Source organism: Mastomys coucha, unplaced genomic scaffold (genome assembly GCF_008632895.1).
Source record: "Mastomys coucha isolate ucsf_1 unplaced genomic scaffold, UCSF_Mcou_1 pScaffold8, whole genome shotgun sequence".
Taxonomy (NCBI): domain Eukaryota; kingdom Metazoa; phylum Chordata; class Mammalia; order Rodentia; family Muridae; genus Mastomys; species Mastomys coucha.
This window is the reverse complement of record NW_022196914.1, coordinates 1,209,056-1,231,951: the sequence shown is the minus strand read 5'-3', so window position 1 is coordinate 1,231,951 and position 22,896 is coordinate 1,209,056. Positions and strand designations below refer to the sequence as shown.

Below are 22,896 nucleotides of genomic sequence, written 5' to 3'. Positions count from 1 at the left end.
AATAAAGAGGTATAATAATTATATTCTCTGCTCCACCATAATTGCTCCATTCAAGTTAATTTTATAATTGGTGACCTGACCATTTATTCATCTCAAAGTTTGTCTGATCAGGAATTTTAACTTTAAATCAAGTGTTGTAAAGCTGGGTTCCTTAACTCCTATATTAGTGGGAGCTTCTTAGACATGCAGGGAAGTGCATATGCAATAAAATTTGAGCTATAGTTTCTAGGCAGTGCCAGGTTTCCCAGGGCTTCTTGGAAAACTTAGAGGCGGGCCCACTGGCCTTTCCCTTAAGAAAGTCAGCTACAGCATACTGTATTCTTTCATGTTTATGTATTGTATGGATGCATCACCTGCCAATTAAAAAGCATATAGCCTATGGCTTAGGCAGGAAATGGGAGGTTGTATGTCTAGGAGGAGAAAGGCTTCTGGGACAAAGCCAGGCAGGGGAGGTCCACAAGAATAGCTAATGAAACGGATACATAGTAACCAGCCACATGCTAGAATGCAGGTTAAAATGATTGGGTTATTTTAGTTATGACCTAGTCAAAGAAGAGTCTAGCTATATGACCAAGGTATTTGTAAATATAATTTGAGTCTGAGTCTTATTTCTGGGAGCATGGGGCTGGGAAGAAGAACCAGCACTTAACTATAGCAACCGCCGTTAAAGTGAAACTGCCATATTAAGAACCGTATTAAGTAAACAAAACATTTCAATGGGAATGAGCCAGTGAAATTGTGCATAGGAGGACAAGTCCCTTACTCAGTGCCATCATTTGCTCATCTGTACTGAGAGAGATTTCTGTTAGGAGTCATTGGTTCTCTGACACACTGTACTAGCTGGTTTTACATGTCAACTTGACACAGGCTGGAGTTATCACAGAGAAGGGAGCTTCAGTTGGGGAAGTGCCTCCATGAGATCCAGCTGTGGGGCATTTTCTCAATTAGTGATCAAGGGGGGTAGGGCCCCTTGTGAGTGGTGCCATCCCTGGGCTGGAAGTCTTGGGTTCTATAAGAGAGCAGGCTGAGCAAGCCAGGGGAAGCAAGCCAGTAAGAAACATCTCTCCATGGCCTCTGCGTCAACTCCTGCTTCCTGACCTGTTTGAGTTCCAGTCCTGACTTCCTCTAGTGATCAGCAGCAAATATGGAAGTAAGCTCAATAAACCCTTTCCTCCCCAACTTGCTTCTTGGTCATGATGTTTGTGCAGGAATAGAAACCCTGACTAAGACACACACACCTAGTGTCTTAGAACAATGAAATCAAGAAATAGGCTTCTCAGAGGTCAGTTTTGAGAGGAAGAAGAGCCAGGCTGATACATTTCACAAAAAATAAAATAATGTTCTCTCTGTGTCTCTGTGTCTCTGTCTCTGTCTCTCTCCCCTCTCCTCCTCCTCTCTCTCTCACATGCATATATACACAGTGTTTAGGTGTACCAAGGTCAGTGGTAACAGAACAACACAGTGGCTGCTATTAGAATTATATTTTTATTACAATTATATATTTTTCTATTACGACAGTTTTGTGTGTGTGTGTGTGTGTGTGAGAGAGAGAGAGAGAGAGGGGGGGGGGAAGAGGGGGAGAGGGAAAGAGAGAGGGAGAAAACAAATGTACAGGCATGCCATGATGTCCATGTGAAAATCAAAGAACAACTTGTGCGGGTTATCACCTTTCCTTCTGCCCTGTGGGTCCTAGAGAGAAATGCATTGATGAAATTCACTAGCTATCTCACTGGCCATGTTCTGTCCCCATCCCACAGGGAGAAAGACAAAGACACAAAGAAATAGCTGTCTGAAACCAAAAGGTGCTGTCTCTCTAATCTTGGATAGTAACTAAGATATAAGGGTCCTGAAGCTCCTCCATTAGGATGCCATCTAAATGAGGGAAGTGTTTAATGTGGCTACAGTATACCCACCCATGTGACAAATATACTCCTCTACTTTCATATTGATGCCTAGCTAGGTATAGGAAATGTCCACTAACGAGTTTCTGGGCCTTGGTGAGGAGAGACAGGAGACCTCAGAGGTAATTGAGACAAAAGAGTCACCAGCAGCCAGTAGCTAATAGAGGCCATGGAGGCTTCTACCAAACACCATGAATTCCTATGGTAAGAACAGGAGTCTTGCATGGAAACAGGAGTTGGTAGGATTGTTGCTAGCATATTCATGCAGCCTCATTTTGATTCACAGAAAAATGAAGAACAGAAAATTTTAACAAAAAACATTTTTGTAATCAAAATAGGATCCCCCATTCTTTCTTAATATTTTCAATACAGATACACTTTAAGTTAAGTAACTTTGGATGGATATTTTCCACAAAGATTTATAATGAATGTCACAGTTAACATTTTTTTGTGGGCTTGGAACAATAACATGCAATATATTTTCTCTAAAATTATCCCCAAATTCTCAGTTTCTCAGTATCCCTCAAAGGAAGCACAATAGTAAGGGTGCTGCCTTCATCTTTTTCAATACCCTCCACCCTACCACCACTACTACTTAAGAGCTCTTAGCACATGCCTGGTTTTTATGTGGCCCTTGTCTGGGGTTTGATTAAGTCATAACTCAACAATTTTAATTGTTTTCAGAGGTGTGTTAATGCCTGTTGTGTACAGGGAATACATAAATAATATGGATGTGATTTTTATTTTCAGTGCTTACATCAAAGAATTTTAATTTTATCACTTAACATGAAGATTGTTATTTAGTAATATTTGATCAGTTATATTGAGGCAACAGTTTTCAAAATTGTCTCAGTGAAAAATCTGGGTGACCAGACTCCAAATTCATATGTGAGAAACTTGCTTATTTTATAAAGTTTAAGAATTCTATAAAGGTTCATAAAAAGCACCAATAGCAGGGTTCTTAACTACTTCTCTCTGCCCTTTCTGTAGTTTAATGTCATTTTACTGTGAGTTACTTTTGCCTAATAATTCCTTATATTTCCAGGAAGACTTTTAACCACAGGGGTGAAAACCAAATGTGATAGCAGATATCCCATTACACTAGATCATTTCTTGTTACCTAATTCTACTGTGGCCATTATTAGGGATCCTTACAAAGGGCATACTTGAACTTCAGGTTCAAAGCCAATATTGCTATCTTTTACTATGTTGTAGCACATCTTTCTGCTAAAAAACAAATACTTATCCAGATTCCAGATAATGTTTTTATTGCCTTGACCTTAGCTATCACCTCACTTTAGTATGATATACTTTTTATTTGATGGGTCTCCTGATTCAACTATAGAAGTCCAATGGGTATCATATCATTGATGTGACAGGTCCTATGCATGGAAATCAGCTTTTGTTTTAAGCTTAAGGGTGAGGAGAGGAAGGGCAAAAGGTACAGGAAAGACAAAGATAGAGTAGGGATGGGGAAGAGGAGAAAAATGTGTAGATGCTAGCGAAGGATAAAAGAGGAAAAGTTGTAAAGCATGGAGTAGAGGAGGAGAAGGGTAGGGGAAATAAAAAGACTAGAGGAAAGAAGCAGGGTAGAGGGAGGACAAGAGATAGGGTAGGACTGGGGATAGAGGGAGGACAGGAGGAAGAGGGAGGACAAAGGGGAAAAAGAGGCAAAAGATAAAGGAGGCAGGAGTAGAGTAGGACAAAATGTGGCTGAGGGCAAAGGGTAGAGTCTACTGCTTTTCTTCTTTATAGTTCTCAAGCCTCGGCCACCACGCCACACTGAGCTTGTCCTGTTGTAAGCTTGTATTCACTGGCTGCCATGACTATCTTATTACTATCATACTTATTTTGGAAATGACTAATAAAACTTAAGAAATTAATAAAGATGGGTTCTTTACTGGTTCTCAGGAATGTATATCTATGTTTGAACATTTTATTCTTTAGAAGTACTACATAGAAAAAGCCACTGAGCATGCTTGTTTGCTTCTTTAGGGAGCAAAATCATGTCACTTGTTAGATCAAGTGAGAATGTGTCAAATATGTACTTTATCAAGTTTCTTTGGAACATTTTTAGAAATGTTTTGCTTTGCTTAGTGGTAGCCTGCCATGTAGTAGGATAAATATTTGCTGAACCAAACTATTGAAATGTTTTACAAAGGATGCATAGCTATAATCATGGCAAGGACTATTTGTAGAATGCCAGCTCTTACTAAATACAGAAGTCATTACAATCTATAAATAGAGAGTGTCCAATGCCAAACACCTACAGTATATATAACATACTTGCTTTCTGACCTGGGTGATTTTTTTTTTCATAAACTAGAATTATCTGGGGGAAAGAAACACAAAAAACAAACATCTCTATGGTCAGGTGTGGTAGGGTATGCTTTTAACTTCAGCCCTCTGAGTGGCAGGGACAAGTTGATCTCTATGAGTTCAAGGCTGACCTGATCTTCATAGTGGGTTCTAGGACAACCGGTGTTACACAGAAGGACCTTATCTCAATGGTAACAACAACTGGAAACAAACAAACAATAACCAACAAGAGAACACCACCATCAGATTGGCTTGTAGTAGTATTTGTGGGACATTTTCTTAATTAATGATTGATATGGGAAAGCCAATCCCACTGTATGAGGTACCACCTTTGGTCAGACTCCTGGGTGGTATATGAAAGCAAGCTGAGCAAGCTGTGGAAGGAAAACTGGTAAGCATCCTTTCTCCACAGTTTCTGCCTTTACTTCAATTCCTGTATCCAGGTTCCCGGCTTATATTTCTGGCCTGACCTCAATAAGTAATGGATTGTGGCCCTAGACTTATAAGATGAAGTAAATAAACTCTTTCCTTTCCAAGTTGTTTTTGGTCATGGTGATTTTTACAACAATAAAAACCAAATTAAAACAAGTGGGTTTGTAAAGTTAACTTTTAACTATATTTGTTTGTCAAATGCCCTTATAGTATTATTATAACAGAATTTTTTTAATTTGAATTTCAAAATTTAGGATTATTTGGTGAAAATATTTTCAGAAAACATAAGAAAAAAATTTATTTCTGAAAAAAATATCTCATGTGGTAGATACAGTGGGAACTTATCATATTATTTCCCTCACCTTAAGATTTTTAGTTTGAGCTACTTTGTATTATCAGCAAGTTATATTAATATATTATGTATTGACATTGACCTTTTGAGTGATGGTATCAAAAGATAATTACATTAAACATTAAGAGACATGTTTAACATAGTCAAAGCATGCAATCCTTTCACTTTTTTGGTACAGAGTATTTTTTTGTAAAGAAAATTCTGATTCGATGATATTTTTGAAGATATTCTTAATCATATTTCACTTGAGAGATGCTTTTTGTTGCTTATAATGAAACAGGGATGAATATAAATTGGAAAAACTAAACATAACTGATTCCAGGACTTTATTAGGCAATTTCACTAGCTACAAATAAACTTTTATTTTTAACATTAAGAACACAATTTTATTATCTGTAAAAATCACTTTTTCTGTACAGACTATATAGGCATGGATTTTCATTACAGCACATTTACTAAAGTATCAATTAACAGATCCTAAAAAGAGAAGGCACAGATCTGACTTCCTCTGGTGAACTCCTGGGGTCAGTGAAGGAAACATTACCAGCTCTATACACTCTTTTTCTCCACAAAAATGAAGCAAATCAATATAAATATGTGTAGGCAGCAATCACAATATGGAAACATCATGGGATTTATGTTTTCCTATTTTTTTCATAGGAATTTCAAAAGAAGAGGTAGCTACTGTAAATCCATCCATATTCACACTAGGAAGGACTTAGTGTTAAAAACACTGGGTATTAATTTAGAAATTCCAGCATGGTTCTAGTCCTTGAAAGATAACCTAGGTACCAGATTTAGGTCTCTTAATTTATATCCGAGGGGTCCTTCAGTTTCAGTTCCTGAAAACCAATCGTTCAATACAATCCACTTCAGCAATTCTCTGTCATGGGCTTTATCTCAGGAACTACTTTCTGTTCCCATCTACTGCCCAGCATTATCCCCTACTGTGGGAAGAAACTCTCAAGACTAGACTGTATTTACCTGGGATTCTTTTCTCTCTCACTAAAGAGTTCCTTTTGTCAAATATTCTACAGTCACTTAGATGACTTATTGTAATTCATAAAATAATTTTGAGGTGTGACTGATAGGGATTGGCATGATGGATTCATTTGATTCCTGTCTCATAGGAAAACTAAATTCTAGAGCAGGCTCTGGTCTTTCATTAGAAGGTATTCTCACTTTCCAAGAGCAGTTTTTAACATGTGCCATGTTGTTGGTTGTCTCAATAGCTGGAGAATATTATTTCCAGAAATAATGGCCAGAGTCTAGACCTCCAACATGCCATTATAAGAAAAATTTAAATTTGGCTGCATTCATCTAATGAAGTTACTCTTAATTTCAAATGACTTTAACATGATTCTTCAAAATCAGTGTGAAACAATATTCTTCATGAAACAATATTTCTTCAGATTTTATGAATGGTCTTAATATAGGATAATGGACATCTCAGAGCTCACAGCAGTGCCACTGAAAATATTGGGAGGAATTATATATAGTATTGCCAGATTTAAAGAAGCAACAGGGAATGTATCTATTTAAAATTGAACCTTATGTAAACATTACTGAGCAATGTAAGCAAGCATTCCTGATCAACTATATAGGAGCCTCAGTAACATATTATTTAACTGAGATTTGAATTTCACTGCTGTTTTCTATTTTACTTGGCAACTGTAAATATTAAAAACAAATTAAAGAACAGAGACTGGAAGAAATAAGGAAACTATTTATAAATAAAGTCTAAGCATAAAATAGATTACAGTTTTGCTTCCACCACGACCACCTATGTAGATTGGTTGGGAGTTTCCTGTTGCACATGGAAAAGAAAGAAAGATGAACATTGTGGCTGGTTTTGTTGAGAAGCCAACCATATAATGGAATTACCCCATGTTAATGGAGCTTCTATGATTTTCATAGATCCAAGACAGTCTGTCTTATTTCTTATGATACATACTCCAAATCAGTGAGTTAGAGAAATGTCGTTCCATGGAAACCTTATCATTAAAGTAGAAATGATCTATTATTATCAAATACTGTATTGGAATTTTGGTGTTCATTCTGAATCTGATGGAAATAAATGAGAATTTAGTTTTCTAGTGTAGAATGAAGTTATTAAGGTAGATGATTTTAATAATCAAAAAGCATAACTGATTCATTCATAAACTGGACAGTGGAGTTGTGGGAACTCAGCAACTCTCTAAAGCATATGTTGTACAAGGTTTCTTAAGTGTCATCTTTAGGAGAAATGTAATTTCTGCTAAAAATTTGAATCCAATGGCAGCAACAAAAGCAAGCCAAACAAAACAAGCAAAATAGCAGTGCACTAAGGCTAGTCATAATGTGCCCTTTTTCTTTAGGATAAGTTTCTTGAGAAGATACAATATAATTACACTTACCACTGACAAGCACGAAATTTTGACTCATACAAATTTATGATCAGAACTAAGAACTACAAAGTCATTTCACAAGTGAAATAAAAATTACACATTTCTCAATTAACACCTTTCACAAATTTTATAGAATGTTTTCTTATTGTCATTGGGAAAACAGACAATTTGGAACATTATGTTTAAACTGCACGTTAAACAGGAGCCACTAGTAAGTTATGGCAAATAGAGCCTTCACACCATGGTGTCACTGAAAGCTAGAGAAAGACCAAAATATAGCAGAATAAAACACTGTAGAGATCTCATTTAGCATCTCCTGAGGGCCATTGTGCCCTCTTTAGCTGTTCAGGGTGCGAGCACTTGACCTATACTGCTCCTCTTTGGTTGACCAACCAGAGAAAAGTTAGATCATTGTGTCACTAAATATTTGTAAAACAGTAGAACTAAAAAACTAACAAAAGCATGCATTTCCTGAGACTTCCAGCTCTCCTGTCTGTAATTCCAACAGGTAGGAATCTGGACAGGTAGTGCCACTTAAAACCACCTCAGAACTTCACAGGACTCAAACAAGTTTGAGTGAAGATGTGTGTTCAAACATTTATATTTAAATTTGCATTAGATCTTGTGTCTTGAGATGTGATTGACAGTATAATTAGAGTACTACTGCCCAGTGGTTCTAGTTTCTGATAGTCTCACTTTTCATTGATCATTTTTAATAACTTTCCCTTTAAGTATTCAAGTAGTTGAACTATTTTAAAGCCTGATAACATAGGACATATTGATTTCAAGAGTTAAAATTGCAATAAAACCAGTTAGGCCAATATAGGGTGTGACTTCACTGTGTGTTTGTGTGTGTGTGTGTGTGTGTGTGTGTGTGTGTATGTGTGTGTGTATGCTCAGGCACATTTATATACACACATGTGCATGTACAAGAGTATCTTGCCAAATGTTTTATGCTCTGATATAGTCTCTGTTAGGTGGCGTTCTGTGAAATGTGAGTTTTCCCAATATGGCTAAAAGTGAACATTGAGGTTACCATATAAAATATCCTAAGGCTTTCAAAGGATGCCTTGCCTTCTCTGTGCTCACATGACTGTGTAGGAAGAAGGAGACATAAGTCATAATGGCAGAAGTCTTTGCTATATTGGTCCTTCAGAATTACTGACAGGAAAACATATGTAAAAGTGGATTCATCTGAGTATTTTCCCTTGTTCCACTCACCCCACGGATTTGTTGTCCCGGGTTGAGTAACACTTGGATTTTAGTTTTGTTTTTGCTTTGTAGGACTTGTAACATAAAGTGTCTTAAGTGCCAGCCAAACAAAAGGTACACTAACACATACCTCCACTTGAAGCCTATGTGTAGCCCTTGTGCTCCCAGGACTCAGGAAAGACAAAGCAGAACTGAGGGTCTGATTGACCACATACCACCACTTCTCTACAAAAGTCATACAATCTGCTCCACGAGTGTGTTCCACAGCAGGGCCAGTGGCCAGGAAAGAGCCAGTGGTACCTTCTCTCCATTTCCCTTTTCTAGGGAAATTTTTAGCGAATTCTCTTGTGGTTTATTTCTATTTAGTCCCTTTTTAGAAGTTAAGGCAAGTCCATTTATCTCAGTGCCTATTGCCTAGGAGCTAACTGTGTATCCACATAGAAATCATAAGTTCAGATTGAAAGTAGTTTTTGTGCAGACATCATTAATGGCAAAAACAACAAAACAAACAAACAAACATAACCTTCTCTTTCCTAGTCTGGAAATGTCACCCGAATGCTACATTATGTCCATTCTTTCCAGCACCCACATGATAAATATCACAAAGACTGTAGGGAAGAATTCAAGTTCAAGAAAATACAATAAAATCACTTCCACATTGCATCCAATTTTTTGCTAACAGATTAAGAATCTCTGTCATATTATAAGTAGATAATTGTGTCATTTCAACTGTGTTTGGCAATAGATGCTCCTAAGGCATCAAAATTGAGTAGTCAGCAAATTTATAAAGCATAATGTCGATAATCAATAATCTCTTTTTAAAAAGTTTCTGTTTATCTGCTCAAGAAGATCAAGTGAAATAGATAATAGACTTGCAAAAGATGGAGAAGTTAACAGGGGAAGCATTATATTTTGTAATATTAAAGTCCCAATCCGTAATATTTTATAAAAGCATTTTATATGATGAACTGCCGTATTCTCAAATGTTATGTAACATTTTCCATACATTACTAAAGGATGCTATCTTTAATTTATTGTTTAGATTTTTGAGATAAGATCTCTTTATGTAACTCAGGGTAGCCTTGAGCTCACAGTGTAGCCCAGGCAAGACTTGAAGAAGTACTAATTCTTCTGGCTTTCACGTTCCATAGTTATAGGCATGTACTCTGGTACCATGCCTGGCTCTGGAATTCTTTAAATTAAATTATTTACTAATGTCAGTGTTTTTATTTGAAAAATAATTGTATTATGTTTGCCTATATTCTGTGTGTATCTGTATTTGTTTCTCTGCACCAGAGTATGTGTGACAAAATACATACAGAGATCTGGAATTATAAACATATTTGTTATGTGCATATGCAAGCTATTTAGTTTAAACACATTTTTCACAAACATATTCTTTATTCACTCTGTAGTTCTTGGACAGTGCTGTTTTCTAATGAAGAGTATCTTTAGTCTAAGTCAACTCTTGGTTATTTATAATATTGAGATGTTGACTTCATCTATGCCAAAGAATTAAGTGATATGTCCTCCATTTAAATTAATTAAAAGCCAAATAAATACTTTTTTTTTTCTCTAGGAGTCTGATATGCACGAAATGTCTTTGTCCAAAGACAGTACTTGTTTGATAATTTCTATGTGTGAAGATAAAATAATGTGTAATTTTAGGAGCTTCAATAATTATAGAGATTTTTACTAATCCCTCACATTATTCCCATGAAACATACAGAGAGGGTATTGTGCTCTTAGAAGGTTGGTTTTTAGAGTTGTCAAACACTACAAAGATACCAAGAAGGATTCATCAGTCAAAAAAAAAATGTGTTAACGTTTCCGCTGGATTACCAAAAGTGATGCCACAGACATTTGTATGAGACTTCAGCTCCTTGGTCTTTGTGTAGCCTCAAACAGTATGGAACCCAGAATGCTAATTGGAGATCATCCATATTGAAAGAATTTGTAAATGGACTGCAAAGATTACAGGGATAGTCTCAAAAATATTATTCTAAATCCCTCTGCATCCCTTCATTTTCTTCTTTCTAAGTTATAAACATAAATAAAGCTTCTTTAACGATATTTTTTTGTGATCTGGTTTTTAGATTTGAGCATTTAGAATTCTAATTTTGTAGTAGAGTCTCCTGGTTTTTCTTTTTTCTTTTTAGAAAAATGCAATTATTAAGAGAACTTTTTAAAGTTTAAGGATTTAAAGAAATCAGATTTTTTTGTTTGTTTTCCACACATTTGTAGTTTGACATTTACAGGACATTATTATTTAAGACTTTGCTGAATTAAAATAACATCTATCTGTGTATATCCCATTCCTTTTCTTTTTCTTTCTTCACTGTGAAGTTCACACTCATCGTCTTTCCAAAAGTCTGTTTTCATGATAGTCATAGCTGCTTCGCACACAGCTGCTATGAAATGCTGTTGTTTTTGTAAAACACAAAATCACTCCTGACTGCCAATATTACTGATGCAGGGAGACTGATTTAATGCATATTTTCTACAACCAAGAATTAGCTATGATTGCCCAATTGCAGATGACTATGGAATATTTTTACCAAGTCTCACAAAACAAACACATTTCAGCACAACAATGCAATACACATTATGTTGGGCATTCAATTGTTTTGAGACCCATATAGTATCTAATTAGGAAGAGCGAGCAAGAGAGAGGGAGTAGAAGGGTAGAGGCTATGAATAATACAGGAGCCCGAGGTTGAAATTAGAAAATGCAATCTAGTAAACACTCATGAATTACACAGCACAAACATTAATTCTGAAAGACGAAATTCACTGTTCTTTTCTATTCCTAACACTAGAAGTAGATTTTGGTCACCAAATTGGAAATGACATATTTATAGCAATGCAGAATATGGTTACAATCACTCAAGACATGGTTTACCCTCATTTCCCACCCACTTCTAAGCCCTAATTCCTTCAGAGACTCAGTGGAACTGGAAAATCAGGGCTTATTGATAATATATCTAATACAATGAGGCTTCTCTATCTTCCTCGTGGACACTCCGGAAAAGTAATATCAAGTGTTGGCTTCTCCTTCATCAAAGACATAGTTGAGTTTTATGACAGTGCTGATAAAGTCACCAAGTTCTACAAAATCAGCAGTGACAATATTGATGCCGCTCTCTCCTGGCTTCTGGGTGCGGATCCACTGCATCATGGCGGGAAGAGCTCTGAGAAGGGAAGCAGAAAGAAAAGAAGTCAAGGAAGGTGAGGCAGCTTCAGTCAAAGGTCTGTGGCTGTCTAATTTACCAAAATAGATATTTCAAATACAAGCAGATGTGGAAGAAAATCACCAAAGGAACCATGGTGAATTCTTAAGTCTGTTTATATGTATTCATGTGTGTTGTTTGCATATGCATGTGCAGTGGTGTGCCTGTGGAGGTCAGAGGATAACCTGTGGGAATGGCTCTCTCCTTCCACAGTGTGAGTTCCAAGGAACAAACTTAGGCTGCCATGCTTCTAAGCAAGTGCCTTTACCTGTTGTGCTATTGTCATGACCCTGGATTCTTAACTCATGAATAAGATGTGAATAAGAGATCTTTACCATACTGGTCTATATTGTACTTTTACCTTTGGAGCTCTCAGATACTGTTAGAGTTTACAATGAATCATGAATTTCTCCTCTGGTGTTGCATGTTCTAATTGCATACCCTCCAAAACTGTGGGACAAGGTAGCAATATATCCTCTGCTTAGCAAATGTTTATTACACATCCATTGTTTTTAGGAAATGTATTAAGGAAATGTATTAGAAAATGTATTAATGTAATGATGCAGGTAATCACAAAGTATATGTCTTGCCTTCAAAAGCTTTACAGTTTCCAGTGGAAAAAAGACACCATTTTCAACAAATGATGCTGGTTCAACTTGGTGGTCAACATGTAGAAGAATGCAAATTGATCCATTCTTAGCTCCTTGTACAATGCTCAAGCTCAAGTGGACAAGGACTTCCACATAAAACCAGATGCATTGAATCTTAATAGAAGAGAAAGTAGGGAAAAGCCTCAAACACTTGGGCACAGGGAAACATTCCTGAACAGAACCAATGGCTTATGCTCTAAGATCAAAAATCAACAAATGGGACCTCATAAAATTGCAAAACTTCTGTAAGGCAAAGGACACTGTCAGTAGGACAAAACAGCAACCAACAGATTGGGAAAAGATCTTTACCAATCCTATATCCGATAGAGGGCTAATATCCAATATATACAAAGAACTCAAGAAGTTAGACTCCAGAGAACCAAATAACCCCATTAAAAATTAAGAACAAAGCTAAACAGAGAATTCTCAACTGAGGAAACTTGAACAGCCAAAAGCACCTAAAGAAATGTTCAACATCCTTAGTCATCAGAGAAATGCAATTCAAAATGACCCTGAGATTCCACCTCACACCAGTCAGAATGGCTAAGATCAAACATACAGGTGACAACAGATGCTGGCAAAGATGTGGAGAAAGAGGAACACTCCTCCATTGTTGGTGGGATTGCAAGCTGTTACAACCACTCTGGAAATCAATCTGGTGGTTCCTCAGAAAGTTGGACATTGCACTACCTGAGGACCCAACTATAGCACTCCTGTGCATATACCCAGAAGATGCTCCAACATGCAATAAGGACGCATGCTCCATTATGTTCATAGCAGCCTTATTTATAATAGCTAGAAGCTAGAAAGAACCCAGATGTCCCTCAACAGATGAATGGGTACAGAAAATGTGGTACATTTACACAATGGGATACTTATTACTCAGCTATTAAAAACAATGACTTTATGAAATTCTTAGGCAAATGGATAGAACTAGAAAATATGTCCTGAGTGAGGCAACTCAGTCACAAAAGAACACACATGGTATGTACTCACTGATAAGTGCATATTAGCCCAAGTGCTTGGAATACCAAAGATTAAATTCACAGACCATATGAAGACCAAGAAGAAGGAAGACCAAAGTGTGGATGCTTCACTGTCTCTTATAAGGGGGAACAAAAAACTCACAGGAGGAAATATGGAGACAAAGTGTGCAGCAGAGACTGAAGGAAAGGCTGTCCAGAGACTGCCCCGCTTGGGGGTGTATCCCATATACAGTTGCCAAACTTGGACGTTATTATAGATGCCAGGAAGTGCTTGCTGACAGGAGCCTAATATGCCTGTCTCCTGAGAGGCTCTGCCAGAGCCTGACAAGTAGAGAGGTGGAGGCTCGCAGCCAACTATTCAACTGAATGTAGGATCCCTAGTGGAAGAGTTGGAGAAGGGACTGAAGGAGCTGAGGGGGTTTGCAGCCCCATGTAAGGAGCAACAGTGTCAACTGGCCAGACTCCCCCCAAACCCTCCCCCCGAGCTCCTGGGGACTGGATCACCAACCAAAGAGTACACATGGAGAGACTGATGGCTCTGGCTAAATATGTGGCAGACGATGGCCTTGTTAAATATCAAGGCAGGAATGCTGGAGTATGTGGCTGGGTGGGGGAACACCCTCATAGAGGCAGAGGGAGTAGGGATGTGGTGGGGACTTCTGGAGGGGGACCTGGAAAGGGGATAACATTGAAATGTAAGCAAAGAAAATATTCAATAAAAGAAAGAAAACATTATGGTTTAGGTCTAAGCAAGTAGGCGAAAAGAAAGTTTCAATGTAAGGCATAATCATGACTCCTCCTAACCCATTGACTAAGCATCTAATATTTACAAGTACTCATGGAAAGCCCTTGAAATATCTGAGAGAACAAAACATAAATTTATTAGCATATAGGGTCATCTGGTTGACTCAGCAGTTAGGAATGCATGTAGCCAAGTTTGATGACCTAAGTTTGATTCTTGGGTCCCATGTAGAGGAAAGCAAAAACTTGTTCTTGAATGTTGTTCCCTGACAGGTACACCATAGTGTACACACTATCCTTGAACATACATGTAAGAAGTAAATAAAAAATGTAGTAAAGGTAAGCTTATATTCTAATAAATGAAGACATATAATAAATGGTAAACAAGTAAATTCTTACATTGTCAAATTCGACAAGGGGAAATAAGTGCTATAAAACAAAGTAAAGAACTGAAGGTAGTGGAAAAAAGCAGTGTAGACTGCAGCTTAAAATGGACAACTTATTAGACTTCGCTGATAAGGGGACATTGTGTAAACTTTTTTTTTTTTTATTGAAACAGAAAGTAAGTCCATGGCTATCTAGGAAAGGCAACCTAGCTATTGAATGGCCCTACAGGGTAGGAGAACTAAAATTGGCAAAAGGGAAAGGAGATTAAAGACAAAGTGAGGGGTATGAGAAAATGGTGAGGTTTCTGTAAGGAATCTGCATCAGATACTTTTTTTCTTTTTCTTTTTCTTTTTTGTTCTGTATATTTTTATTTCTTCAATTTTTTATTATCAGGAGTGACTGAAATAAAAAATATAATTGAGTCCCATCATTATTGTCATTATGGAAATGGCTTTAAGAGAAAACTGGTCAGATGAACATTATTGCTTCCCACTTTTCCAACGGTAAAGAGTTGGCATTTATAATACAGACAAGGCCGAAGAATCTGTCCAGAATGTTCAGGATATGGTATATTATACAACATGCCAGTTTTTGGGGAGATCACCTAGGACATAATTATATGTACCTTTTGTTCTCATCATACAAGACAAGAACCAAGGCACCACCCATGCCTCTGAGAACATTGGACGATGCACAATGCTGTAAAGTAAAGGCAAACAAAATGCCTTTAGAGGTTTTAGAGGTTTAGTGGAGAAGGCATGACTGCAGGAGAGTGGAAGGTTGGCCACATCAAGTCGACCATCAGGAAGCAGAGACAGATAAACACTGTTGTTTCTTGAACTTTTCTGTTCTTTTTTTTCCTCCTTTTTATCCTATTTGGATATCCTAGAACATATTTAGAGTGGGTCTTTCTTCCTCAGCTAAATTTCTCTGGAAAAACTCACAGAGTTATACCCAAAGTCTTAATACTAAATTATCCCAAAATCCAGTCAAATGGTCAATAAGGAATAAAGATCACAAACCCACTCCTTGTCAGCCTGATACCTAAAAATAAGTTTTTAAAATTACTTTTTATTTTTATTTCTTGAGATTATAATGTAATTTCATCAACTCTAACCAATGGAAATGCAGAACTGTGGAGCCCAGGGCCAATGTATACATCTATAAACCAACCCAGGTACTTAAGGCTCAGAGATAACTGGGGAAGTGGAGGCAGAAAGATTGTAACAGCCAGAAGATCAGAGGGTTTGCTGTGAGATTGTGCCTGCTAGGAATGTCAGCAGTTACACCCATGAGGTCACAGTAACATGGCTGCCTAAACATGAGCAGAGCAAGGAGAACAATAGCCATGCTAAAGAGGACTTGGAAAAACCTGCAAGATCTCAACCCTACAATAAGAAATACACCACTTTTAAACCATAGCGCCCTACTATGAGACCATAGAGAACACATATGTCTCTATGGTCTCATAGAAATGTCATAATTCAAAACATATTTAATCTAGCTTCAAAATTCCCGTGGAAATTTGATAGGCAGGGTCAATAACACTCAAAGCCAAAATTCTCTTTTGGGATTCAAAACAATCTCTTAACTGAGAGCTCTGGGGAAAAAAATGTAACAGCAAGTTATAGTCTTCTAGTATACAATGTTACAAAGTAAACATTCCTCTCTCTCTCTCTCTCTCCTTCCTTTTTATTAGATATTTTCTTTATTTACATGTCATATGATATCTCCTTTCCCAGTTTCCCCTCCGGAAAAAGAAAAACAAACAAACAAACAAACAAACAAAAAACATAAAACAAAAGACAAAACCCTGTTCCCTCCCCGTTTTCTCCCTGCTCACCAAACCACCCTCTCCTGCTTCCTGTCTCTGGCATTCCCCTATTACTGGAGCATAGACCCTTCATAAGGCCAAGGGCCTCTCCTCCCATTGATGACTCACTAGGCCATCCTCTGCTACATGTGCTACTGGAGCCATGAGTCCCACCATGTGTACGCTTTGGTTGGTGGTTTAGTCCCTGGGAGCTCTGAGGGTACTAGTTAGTTCATATTGTTATTCTGTAAATATTCCTTTTAAAAATGAATGGATATGAGGACAATGAAGACCTGACCAAAACAAACTCAAAATCCAACAGGGCAAACACCAAACCCAGCCACTCTACCAAATATCTGACATTTGTGTTGTAGTCTGTGGACACCCAGGATCCTGCACAGACCAACTCTTTTGGCATCAGAACCTGGCTCCATCCCATGATTTTACTGGCAGATATCCAACAATCCAGGAATTTCCCACATCCTGACTTATCAACTGTGACTTAAACTTCAACAAAGCTTCTTATAACACATCCCAAGACCTGCTTGTTAAGAATTTAATTTTATCACAGAGTATTTTAGCCTTAGCTGCTTTTCTAGAGCCTCCTTTAAACCTACACCACCTACACATTTTCATTTTATGTGCTTGTAAAATCAGCACTCTCTGAATGATGCTGGGCAATTCTACTGCCAGATCAAAATGCAGTGTGGCCTTTCTACCATAGATGAAATGGTCTTTGTATACCTTAGTGGCTGAACATAAGAAAAATATTTGTAAATAGTTGCTTTGGAGCAAGAAGTCCCTTTGGTCATATAGCTAATTCAGTCTCTCTCTTTTCAAATTAAGGTTGTCCTTGACTGGGGGCTTTGGTGGTTGATGTCTTGCCCTTAAGGCAACTTCTTATTTCTCTACCCAAAATGCACTATTTCTCATTATTTATTGCTCTTCTTACTATAAAACTGGGTAAGCTTAGTGAGCAGTAACCATGTCACAGCCAGAAAGCTATGTTGCTTTGAAACATCTCCTATGAGGTTGCCAAAATTTAAAACAGATAGATGATGGAGCAGAATATAGGAATATCAGAGGTAAATTTGTTCACCTGTAGCAATGGATCTTGAAAAGTGGTGCTAAGAATATGGGTTGGAAAAAGGATGGACTTTTCAATAAGGGGTGATAGAAACAAAGTCTTTACAAGCAGAAGAATGAAATCAGATCTCTATCTATCCACAATTACATAAAAAAATCAGTGAATGAGCTGGTTTAAAAATGCAAATATAACCCATAATTATGATAGCACTAGAATAAAATATAGTTGAAGTACTTCAAGACATTAGAACAGACACACAGAACTTTTAGAATGAGGTCATGTTTTTTCTTTCCCTTTTCTTAAGTAAAAGTAAAAAAAAAAAAATAAGACTAAATATAACTTAAAAGCTCTTTATAGGAAGAAAACAGTCAACATCAGAGTTGACTCACAGAATAGTAGAATATGTTCATGTAGTATATATTGAACAATTGTATATATCCAAATTACACAAAGAACCCAGACAACACAATAGAAAAAGCAAAGCAAATATTGTTCAACAAATAATTTGATATAAAAGTAGACAGTAAACTATATATATTTCTCAAAAAGAATATGGATGGCCTATATAGTAAAAGTTTTCAGTATTGACTATTAGATCATAACAAAAATAAAATCACTTTAGTTAGATTAGCTTTATCAAAAAAAAGATGGCCTTAGGATGACCTCTGTGACCCTATGCTTAGAATATGTGAAACCCTGTGTTCAATACCCAGGACACACACACACACACACACACACACACACACACACACACACACACACACCAAGATAACAAATGATTGTGAGAATACAGGAACAAGGAAACTCTTGTACACTTTAGACCATACATTAATAGCCATTTGTAGGAGACAATAAGGATTTTCCTCAAAAAATTATTAATAGAATCCATTCTGTATGGCTGGATGTACAGCCAAAGCAATAAAAATCAGCATGTCAGAAAATATATGCACTCACATATTAATACTCCAATATTAAGAAAAGCCATCAAATGGTAACAATTGAAAGGTCCATGAACAGATAAATAGATGTACTTAAAGCAATACTGTCCTTCCACAAAAGAATAAAGTCCTGTTATTGGCAACAATATTGATTGAATTAGATGTCACTATATCAAGTAAGCTAGAAACAAAAAGGCAAGTACCATGTAAATTCACTTACATGAGCATTCTAAAAGTGTTTACCTCATAAAAGTTGGGAGTAGACTGGTGGTTACCAAAGCCTAGGAAAAATTCAAGACAGGGAGTATAAAGAAGGCTTAGTAAATAGGTTGGTAGTGAGATAGAAGAAAGAAGTCCTGTGTTCCCATACAGAGAGAAAAACAATTCAAAAACAAAAACAAAAACTGTTCTTCAAACACATGATAATGAAACATACTATATATTTGTAGAATAAACTAGAATAAATAATTTTAAATGCTTTCCCAGCAAAGAAAAAAGAAGTGTTCAAGAAGATCAATGTATTTACCCTGGTTAGGACATTGCACAGTATGCATATAATGAAACACCAGCTGGTGGTCCATAGTTATGTATAAATATGTGTCAGCTAAGAAAAAACAATAAGATGATAGTGTGATATAGATAGAAACAGTATATCCAGCTGTGGAATAGCAACAATGTGTCTTAGAGATGGATAGAAGTGACAAATGACAGTGTGTGTAGGATTGGATGTAGACACTAGAAAGAGGTGATGGATTATACTAGATTTCTAGCAAAATACAGGCATGCAAACTCTATTCACTACCTTAGGATCAGGATGATGCCTTTTTGTCAGAAGTAGTAAGTTCAGAGTCAGACACCAGAGTAACTGCAGAGTGGAGGAGTTGAGACCTTGAGTGGTCGTTCACTAAAGCTCTGCTAATGGGCACAGATACCAGATAGCGCACCATTTGGTGAATAAGATCATCTGAAATTATATGGATGGAGAAGAGAGGAGCACACTTGAAGGTCAGCAGCTTTCAGGGGATGGGCAGGAATAAGATGGGGAAGAAATGATGAGAGTCATAAAAATCATGGAAAAAAAATTAACTCAGTGGTAGTGAAGCATGGTATGTGTGGATGGATTCTTTTCCAGATACTGGAAAACATCCATACAACCTAATCTATCTGGGCAAAGTTAGATGAACAGCCTTTGGCTACACTAAGGCTTTGAGACACACCAACATGGTGTAAATAATCATTGTTACTGATTACAAGTCCTCATTGTTTGTTTTCTTGCTTGAGACAAATGGTCATTCTGGGACTTGCTCTGTAGACCAGGCTGGGCTGGAACTCAAGAACTCTTCTGCCTCTGCCTCCCAAGTGCAGTGATGAAAGACCTTTGCCATCACAACTGTCTGTATATTAAAGTTTTAAATCATAACTTTAAAATTCAGATCCATGTCCCTAAATCTCTCAAACCGTCTTATAAACCCATTGAAAAGGATGCAGTTGCTTTACAAAGGCTCTCAAAGGTTCATTGCCTTCAAAAACCAGACTGGTGGGTGGGGAAATTTTGTTCTCACAGCAGCAAGAGTTACAGAAAAAGCCTGTCTTAAAATGAATATTCTGGATCTCTAAAACAAGACACATGAGCATCCTTAACTATTAGAAATGTGCTACACGGATGTGTGTGCAGCCACTCAGGTTTGGACCCCATTAGTCTCTTTTGGATTTGCTGAAGCTGATGAAGTATCTCTGCTATGAGTACAGCATCGCCCTTGCATTAAAAAAAAATAAGAGATATGTATCTGGGGAAGAATTTCATGAGCCAAGACCATTTCTCAGGAAGAATGTTTTTCCAACATCTAACTTACCTTCAGCAGTGAGAGGAGGAGTTAGTAACTGATGACAAGGCCAGCATTGTTGCTATTTTTCTTAACCGATGAGATTGTTCCCTGGATCTCTAGGGTACCAGGTCACCAGAGGCTCATGAGCACCCAAATCTCCATCTCAAAACCATGACCATTGCAGATAGCCTCAGATGCCCTCACTACACTGAAATTAAATTCCTGGTCTCCAGATCGTTATCCCTACAGAGAGACGTCAGGACAACACAGGACAGCTCTCCAAATTTTATCATCATCATCATCATCATCATCATTAATAGTAGTAGTAGTATGCTATAACACAGAGGGCTTTGATGAGTGCTGGAACATTCTTTCAGAATAGCATGTAGTCCTCAAATGGAACGTGAGTATTGGATTGGAAATATTTCACTGAGTCATGAGTATATTTCTAATTTCTGTACATACATACATACATACATACATACATACATACATTTTAACAGTCAATATGATACTAAAAGCAAAAGTAAGCAATTATGCCAACTTGACTCTCAAATACTTAGGCAATCATAAGTAGAATTATGTTAAATAGAGACCTACTACGCTTGATTAAACTAGCAGGTACCACTGAACATCTATATGGAGTAGTGTTTCTTTCATGACTGCTCCTCTAGGTGCTCTGTTTAAATTTTCCTGTTTTTCTCTCCTTCTTGGTAATATTTTAATATTATAGAAAAATATCTATTTATTTATCTGTCTGTTCTCATACTGTTTATATATTTATGACTTATGAGGGTATAAAAGTAAAAATTGTTTTAATTTGCTTCACCAAAAATCAACTTTTGCCCCTTGAAGGCAATATTGCCACAGAGAATGTATAATGTGCAGCTAAGTGACAAATGGTCAATTCTGCTTAGCATTAAGCAAATAATTAGAACAAACTGACAAGTCTGTTTTGGCAGAAATAAAATACCAACAGTTGAACAGTCTTGGTGGGTTTTGTCAGTTGAGTGCTGTAGTAAGAAGTCTGGCCAGGCTCATAAACAATTGAAATTTATTTTTTATAGCCAAGGTTCTGGAAGGGCTAAAATTAAGGTGCTACCAGTATTGGTGGCTATTAGTGGCTCATTCATTCAGAGAACTTTCTGGCTCTTGTTTAAAATTATGAGTTGTGTTTTGTTGTTGTTTTACAAATACTTTCTTTAATTTTCTACCTCATTACCTAGTCAATTCACTCCTCTTTTCGATGAAAGTTTAAATGGCATTTCTCCAAGACAGTAGCCAGAAGTAACACATTTACGCCTTTAATCAGTGACAAAGTCTGTCTCCTTAACAAAACTGTGAACATTTTGAGCAAGTGCACTATTTTCATGCTGTAGTGTTCCTGGCGCTTGGCACAGGGCCTGGAGAGAACTGGGTAGTCAATAGGTCAATGAACATGTGAACAGGATTGGAAGTAGAGGCAGACGACAGAGAAGAGCCGTAAACCCATTGCTCAGTTCCCTTGGGGCTACTGCCACAACAAGTACTAGCTCTGACTCACTGTTTTTTGTTTTTTTTTTCCCTGTGGGAATAAAAATGTCTCGCAAAAAGTTATTGAAGAATTTTACAGTTTTTCTTCTCAGTGGGTCTTGAATGCAAGTTTTCAGACTGACTAGTGGCCTTTAAAGTGTCTTTCCCCACCAACACAAAGGGCTATGTGATTCTGTATGACTATAAATTTGTGATTATCACCTTCTCTTTAAGAATGATATTTATTGTGTTTAGCAATTCATCAAATTTATTTAACATTCATTAAACTTACTGGTTATCCCTATTTTTATTTAACTAGGATTTCATTAGAGATGGATTAAGAGTCTATGTGGCATTCACACCGAAGGGTACATGGACACATGCTACACTTTCACAACTATATTTTACACTTGGTACTTTTATTATTTCTCTAAACCATTGCATTTTATGGCTAGGAATAAATAATTGTGGATAGTAACGCAATTGTGTTTTTCATAAGTTTTATTCAAATACATTGAACTTTTGCCAATAGTTTTCTTTACTTAATGACAAAAGTTTCCCAAAACAATGCACTGAATTCAATAGAAATCTTCAATGCACTTAAGATATGGATTGCTGTGAACATTAGAAACATCAGGGTTTTGTTATGATCTTCCTTGTATCAGCCTCTTCTTAGAGCTGCAAGCCTTGACAATCAGCAGTATTTAAAACAATGCCAGGTATTTTCTTAATTAAAATTAAGGCTAAAAAATTTAAATGTGATTTCCTGTCAATCTGGCCAGTTCTAAAGGTCTGGAAGTTTTTCTTCAAATGTAAAGAGCAGAAAGATAAAGCTGAAAGAAAGTGTTGGCCTGAAGGCTGGGCTTTGTGCATCGAAGCATGTGGTAGTCCACAGAGAGAATATATATCTGCAGGTTAAACAATGGTATGCCTTTCAAAACGGCATACCATTCAAAACAGGTAAACAGGTGTATCTCATAAATTAAAAAATCTAAAATCTCAGGCTGACACACACACACACACACACACACAACTGCATATACACACATGCACACATGTACACACATACACATGCACACACATGTGCATGACTAGAAGCAGCATATCCGATTAATACTTGATA

The 22,896-nt window shown here is 37.0% G+C and overlaps 1 protein-coding gene across 1 annotated transcript in view; it reads right to left on the bottom strand.

The window, feature by feature from the left end:
• Window positions 1-5,315: 5,315 nt before the first annotated feature.
• Plcxd3 (phosphatidylinositol specific phospholipase C X domain containing 3) overlaps window positions 5,316-22,896 on the bottom strand; it is a 174,735-nt gene continuing 157,154 nt past the window's right edge. The window contains exon 3 of the mRNA XM_031359809.1: window positions 5,316-11,794. Coding sequence (XP_031215669.1) covers window positions 11,641-11,794 — 154 coding nt within the window. The 3' untranslated portion in view covers window positions 5,316-11,640. The remainder of the gene's footprint in view (window positions 11,795-22,896) is intronic.